General features: G+C 49.7%; 1 protein-coding gene across 1 annotated transcript in view; it reads right to left on the bottom strand.

The window, feature by feature from the left end:
* SOCS7 (suppressor of cytokine signaling 7) overlaps window positions 1-4620 on the bottom strand; it is a gene marked incomplete at its 5' end in the record, with an annotated part of 12975 nt that extends 8355 nt beyond the window's left edge. Inside the window, 3 exons of the mRNA XM_010173805.2 lie at window positions 246-347; window positions 1137-1241; window positions 4556-4620. Coding sequence (XP_010172107.2) covers window positions 246-347; window positions 1137-1241; window positions 4556-4620 — 272 coding nt within the window. The remainder of the gene's footprint in view (window positions 1-245; window positions 348-1136; window positions 1242-4555) is intronic.
* Between the last annotated feature and the right edge of the window lie 2130 nt (window positions 4621-6750).

The raw sequence follows: 6750 nt of genomic DNA, 5'->3' as shown, positions 1-6750 counted from the left end.
AGCTGGTGCAATCACGAGCTCCAGCAAAACTACTGTGGGCAGCAAGAGCTACACCACATGGAAAGCAGAGCCTTGGCACAAGGGTGCCTGAGCACTCAGCAGTGCAGGACAGCATGTCCCAGAGCAGGCAGCACCTGGGTTACAACCCAAAGTAGAACCTTAAAAGTTGACCAAGAAAACTATCCCCTAAAAAGTTCAGATCCCTGAAGGGAAAGCCAGAGCCTGGCTGCTAAAGCTAAGCTGACCTGGGGCATGGGGTGGAGGAGGCGGAGGCAGAGGGAAAGACTGCAGGGAAGAGCCCATTGGACCCACTAGGACAGACGTAGGCAGCGTCCCACTGATATCATCTAGGAGAGAACAGAGGCAAGAGAGGTTCAGAACACAGCAAAGCACCTGAGCTCTGCGCCAGGCAGCGCAGCCCGAGCAAACCAGCGCTCAGAATTGCCCTGAGAAGTGAAGATGGAGCTTCCCACCAGCAGCTCATCATCCTCCTCTGGCTTCTGAGCACGGGTACTTCACACCAGCTCAGAGCCTCACACACACACACGTGCACACTCACACACTCCTGGAGTGAGGGAGTCTGTTTTCCAGCCCAGCTAGCTCCTCACATGCAGCTTGCAGGATGAGACAGGCATTTAGAGGAGATTTCACAGACCCAGCACATGGGACGTGCAGTTGAAGGTGCTGCTCACTAAAGCTGACTTCACCCATCCAAAGCTGCTCCTGTGCAGAGGAGCCTCCTCCAGAGGAGGATGAAGAGCAGCTCAGCCAGGCTCCTGGGGCAGCAGCTGCCCAGGGAGACTCCACTTCCAGCGAGCACAGAAGGGAATTGGTCTCACTGGTGGATGGGCAGGAAGGGGAGAAGTTTCCCGAGGCAGCAGAAACCAGCACATGATGTCCCACCTCGCACTGCTTCCCCACCACCCTCCCCTCCTGCCTGACCTAAGAGAAATGCTGAAGCTTTCAATGAACCACAAGAAATCCTCTGCCAGGGAAGGGTGAGCAGGGATGCTACGGGGCCAGATGAGCAAGCAGTGACCCCTTGGGACACTCCTCCTCCGTCCCTGCAAGGGCAGAGGGGCAGTTCCTACACTCCCGTGGGGACACACGGCAAGGGATGCTCTCCAGGACGGTACCTAGCAGGCTGAGGCTTCTTCGTGGTGGAGGTGGTGGAGTCGGAGGGTGAGGGGAGGTCAGTCCTCGCTGAGAGATGTCCACATCCACTAGTGACACTGTTTCACCTGAAGGTTGGTGTTAGAGTAAGACTGTTAGTATTGGACCTTCTCCGGGACATCCAGAAGCTGAGCTCAGGGAGGCAGGGGGAGAGGGGAAGGAGCAGCAACCTCTGCAGGGTTTGGAGGACGATCTCATGAACTATTTACAAATCAAGTTTTGGAGACATTGATCAGTTCTGCTACAGCAGCCCAAAGGTCAGGCAGAAGGGAATGACAGGTACCAGTACACGTGCCTGAACCCGGAGTGAGTCCAGCACCAGGAGAACACCATGAGAAGGCACTGCCAGACTTTTTCAGCACCAAGTTGACATATCAAGCAGAGCTCATCAACGGTGCACAGCGCTGGCATTTCGTAAAACACTTAGAAAATGGTTTCCTGAGTTTGCGTGGCACCTGCTGGCACATGACTCAGATAATGCTCCTGTTAGTGCCAGTCTGAGTTTGCCTACCAGTGTCATAGAATGGTTTGGGTTGGGAGGGACCTTAAAGCTCATCCAGTCCCAACCCCCCTGCCAGCACCAGGGACACCTTCCACTAGACCAGGTTGCTCAAAGCCTCATCCAGCCTGGCCTTCAACACTTCCAGGGAGGAGCAGCCACAACTTCCTTGGGCAATCTAATGTCCTAGGTGATCAAACAGAAATACCTCCTACCCCACAGGCCATGAGGGTACCAGCTCTTCAAATTAATTTAAAGAGAGAGCTGGACAAGCTTTTACATTAAATAAGTAGAATTCACTGAAGGTTAAAGGCTTTGGATCCAGAATATTGTTTGGGGAAAATAATGACACAAAGATGTCTAGTTTAAAACCAGAAAAGCTTCAAATCAGTTTAAAATGATGGGAGAGACATGAAGCCATCACATCAAGGTCAAAACATCAGCCTCAGTACTGGATTGATATAGAGTCAAAAGGAAAACACCCAAATCCCAAAGAGAGACCTGAAGTGGTGCTACCACAGCCAAGGCTTTCTCTAAAATAATAATAAAATAATAATAATGATAAAATCAGTCTAACCAAGCTCTGATAAACCAACTGAAACCAAATCACCCCAAACACCTGAACCATGGTCTCAAGGACAACAAAATCTGGTTGAAAAATTAAATTTCAATTCCTGTGGGCAGGGAACTCCTCTCCTGCTCCAGATACCCAGCATCACCCACCTCCTGGTACGTACCTGACCGTGCATTACACAGGACAACACTGACTCAGCTTCCTTCTGCTTCTAAAAGTCCTGTCTATTAATAAGCAATGCTAAGAGGAGTATTTAAGGGTTGGTTATTATCTGAGGTACCTTCTCCTTGGGGGACTTATGGGTGTGAGCACACTCGCATGCACACAGCCACTCTTTCATTTCCACACCCTAAAAATAAAGCAGCCAGGCTGCATTCATCTTGTACCAACAAAAATAAGAGACAAACAGACTAAGAGGGGTTGCAGTGACTCAGCTTTTAAATCTTTCTCAACGTGGCAGGAGCTGTGGTGGACTTATGGAGCCAGAACTTCCAAGAGGCACCCAAGGAGAGGTGAGGAAAGGCGAGGACAGTCTTCCCAAAGACCTTGGCTTAGCCCATATATTAACCTGAAAGCAAACCAGTAAGAAACCCACCCAAGTTGAGCCAGACGTTGGAATTCTGTCCTGCTTTGGTGGTCCCAGTCTCAGAAAATCCTCTATACAGCAGCCATTAAAGAAACCAAATCCTCAGCTGCCTACGACTGGAGAAGTCAACAACAAACCAAAGCAATTAAAACCCATTCACTTTGAGGATGCTTCAAAGGTCTTCTGCAAAGGAAAAGCTCCTACAAGGGCACTGCCACTATTCCACCAACTGGCACAAATTGAAATCAAGTCATTTTAAAAATAATGAATAGGATAAACTAACAATTAAGCAAACCAACCTCCCAAATTTAAAGCAGACACTTATCAACTCCAAGTTCTCCTCTGTAGATTCTCTTGAAGAAAAGCAGCTCTGCACACACATCCACGTACCCCCAGCACCAGCACAGGGAATTACAGTTTTTATACCCACAACTTCCCCTGGCAACAGCTGACAAAGCAGCAGAAGCAGCTTTTGCTTTCCCCAGCCTTCATTTGCTAAACCAAACGCCCATGACATTTAAGAAGAAGCCAGTCACATCACGCGAGGAGCACATCCTCCACTATCAGGACATTGGCTGAAGGGACGTGGGGATGGGGGAAGAGAACAAGCACCACCACAGCTGAATTACCCCCAGGTGACTCCACTTCTGCAAGAGCTGAATGAGCTACAAGAAACCACAGGAGCAGATCAGCAGCTTCCAGTTATTAGTTTCTGACAAGTCAAACGAATGCTCTGCCCTGAAGGTCACTTCTCTGAAATTTAAACCAGTTCCCAGTAAGACATCACCACTGCTCTCCAAGGAGGGCTTCACCCTCCTCAGGAACAGAAACCACACACCAGCTCTCCAGCACCTCTGCCAGCAGCAAGGGGAAGGCTTTCAGCTCTACACACCAGCTCTTCCCAACACAGCTATCACTACACAACCACGTTTTGATTCCTTTGTCCTTCAAAAAGACCCTCAACAGGAATTTGTTTTGAATCTGACCTTCCTAACAAGCCCCGTAAAACCCCCCACAGCTGACCAGTACTCACTTGTGACCTTAGATTCCTACTCACGCCAGTTTTGAGATGGGATTCTCCCAAGGAAGCCCCAAGCCCTGTGGCTAGGACTGTTTTGACTGTGAGGCCACACCACAAGAGGCACATGACCATGACTTGGAGCTTTTCAGTACTAGAGCTCTCAGCCATCAGCAGAGCAGGACTTCCCCTTCACACCATTTATAAACCAACCAACTTCCCCCCCTGCCCTGAGCAGAAAAAGGAAGGTCAGAAACCAGCAGGACGTGGGGAGAGGGGGGGGAGAAACATGCAGAAAAAGGTGGTAGAGCTCCACAAAAGAGGTTTCAATTCCCACAGCTGTCATGCAGCAGAGCTGCTGAGGTTGGTGTGCAGTCTAGATGGGAAGCTGGGTTTGGTCTTAACCCCTCTCAAATCACAAGGGGGGAACATCAAATTGCACTTACTCTACAGGGGATTTTCCAAACCACTTGGGTGCAAACAGCCCTGTGCAGAGGCACGAGCTTCACCTCCGTGAGCACAACTCAAACTTGCACTTCAACAGGAGGAATTGCAAAACACTGGTGTGCAGTAACCACGTTCTTTACAGCTCCTCTTGTTCAGGGTTTGAGGCCAAGCAGGACAGAGGGACTCTGCACAGTTTGCACGTGGAAGCAACGTTCAGCATCTATCGTTAAAGCACACACAGCTTTTTGAAATCCTTACCTGTGAAGAGGGGGCTGAACACAACCGGGGAAAAGGCACTTTGAGTTCTTGTCAGTCTGTGTTTCCTGTTGGAAATAAGAAAAAAAAAAAACCCTATGGTTAGTAGAGATGAGGAGACTCAGTGAATCCCACCAGAAGAAAACACCATTTGACCTTCTCAAACCAGGAGAACCTTCACCATTCTTTCCAGAAGCTCGAGACAGCTCGATGGCTGCGTGTTTGTTCAACTCCTTTGGTCTAAGTAGGGCAGTCAACCAGTAAAGCTAGGTCTCCGTCCTGCTACGAAGCAAATCTCTTAACTAGGTAATTAATAAAGTCTTTGGAAAGAAAAACCCCAAGCCAGTATGGTAAGCAGAGCCAAGAAGCTGTTTCACAACAGACGTGGTGCTGCTGTTCCTCTGGATCAGGCGTTGCCAAACGCCTTCGACAAACAGGTTCGGTCCCTGCGCAATTAGGGGTTGTGCCTTGGAGCCAGCGCATCGAATGCCCTCACGCTGTGTTTTGGAGGACACCATCTCCCCAAAGGGTTTCAAAATGCAGGTGAAGGGTAGGAGAGCTAAACCCCGAGCTGTTGAGATGGATGGAAACAGCTGAAAAAACCCCACAGTTCTGATAAGGACCCAGGAATACCAGCGATTCCCATGAAGTGTGCTTTCCAAATCAGGAGTTTTGTGGTCAGCTCTGTGATCCCCCCACACAAAACCACTCCTTCCAGTGCCTTCCCTACTGCCATGCTAAAGGGCTTTATCCAGATCTACTGCATCCAGTTCTGGAGCCCCCAATATAAGAAAGACATGGAGCAGTTAAGTTAGAACAAGTCCAGAGAAGGGCCACCAGGATGATGCGAGGGCTGGAGCAGCTCTGCTGTGAGGACAGGCTGAGAGAGTTGGGGCTGTTCAGCCTGGAGAAGAGAAGGCTCTGGGGAGACCTTCTAGTGGCCTCCCAGTACCTGAAGGGGCTACAAGAAAGCTGGGGAGGGACTTTTCATAAGGGCAGTTAATGACAAAACAAGGGGAAATGGGTTTAAGCTGAAAGAGGGGAGGTTTAGATGAGATATTAGGAAGAAGTTCTTCACTGTGAGGGTGGTCAGACACTGGAACAGGTTGGCCAAGGAAGTTGTAGATGCCCCCTCCCTGGAAGTGTTGGAGGCCAGGCTGGATGAGGCTTTGAGCAACCTGGTCTAGTGGAAGGTGTCCCTGCTGCTGGCAGGGGGGTTGGAACTGGATGATCTTTAAGGTCCCTTCCAATCCAAATCATAGATTCTATGATCTAGGTAAAGAAAATGCTGGTAAACTGAGGCACAGAGTATGGCACTGCCACAACTTGGATCCATGGTTGAAGTAAGTAGAGAAATGCATCCCTGGTGCCAGAAACTCACTCCCACCTCAGAGGAGAGCACAAGAGCAGATCTCACATGCCACAGCTTTGACAAAGATCTTTCCAGCACCCACAACACGTTGTGCAACACCCACCCCAGCACTGGGCAGTCCGTATCAGTCTGTTGGTCTCTACTGGGTCAGATAAGGTTACTCCAAGTTAAACAGCACAACTTCACTGTGCTGGCCAGAGAAACTGGTCCTGTTGCATCCAGGTAAGCAACTGCACCACTGAAATCTACCACAGCTTAGAGATCAGCTCTACTCACCACCCAGAACACCACGTTTCCACCACAAGCAGGTTGTTACAGGGCTGACACTGCTCCTCTTGGATGTCTTCCTCACTCTACAACCTCCTCCCAGCAAGTGGTTGACCCTGAACCTTAAGCTCATCTTGTGCTTCAGACCCCAGCTTTGCTTGCAACCTCCTGGACAAAGCTTCTGAGAAAACCAGCTCTGAGCAAAGACTGCTGCCCATCAGGGTCACACTGAGCAGATGCAGCTCAGCTGCCCTACACGGAGAAGGAACGTGAGCTCCAGTCTCTCATCACTGTGCTCTGAAGAGCCCTGGGAGTGCAGAGCAGATGGGTGCACCTTCCTCTTCTCCCAGGGCAGACCAAATGCTGCTCTTGCTTGTGTCCAGACACGTCACTAGGTCACAGAGCTGAGAATAAGCATTTCATACTATAAATCTGCAAATAAAAACACCAAGAACATTCACCCTGATATATAAAACCCCATTAAAATGTGTGCAAGTGTTTTCATTTTAAGCCTCTTGCACTTCAATTTGAAAGTTGGATTTCTCCCCCCGCCCCCCCC

Source organism: Antrostomus carolinensis, unplaced genomic scaffold (genome assembly GCF_000700745.2).
Source record: "Antrostomus carolinensis isolate BGI_N321 unplaced genomic scaffold, ASM70074v2 scaffold43008, whole genome shotgun sequence".
Taxonomy (NCBI): domain Eukaryota; kingdom Metazoa; phylum Chordata; class Aves; order Caprimulgiformes; family Caprimulgidae; genus Antrostomus; species Antrostomus carolinensis.
The sequence above is the reverse complement of the archived record's forward strand: the minus strand, read 5'-3'. Positions and strand labels throughout refer to the sequence as shown.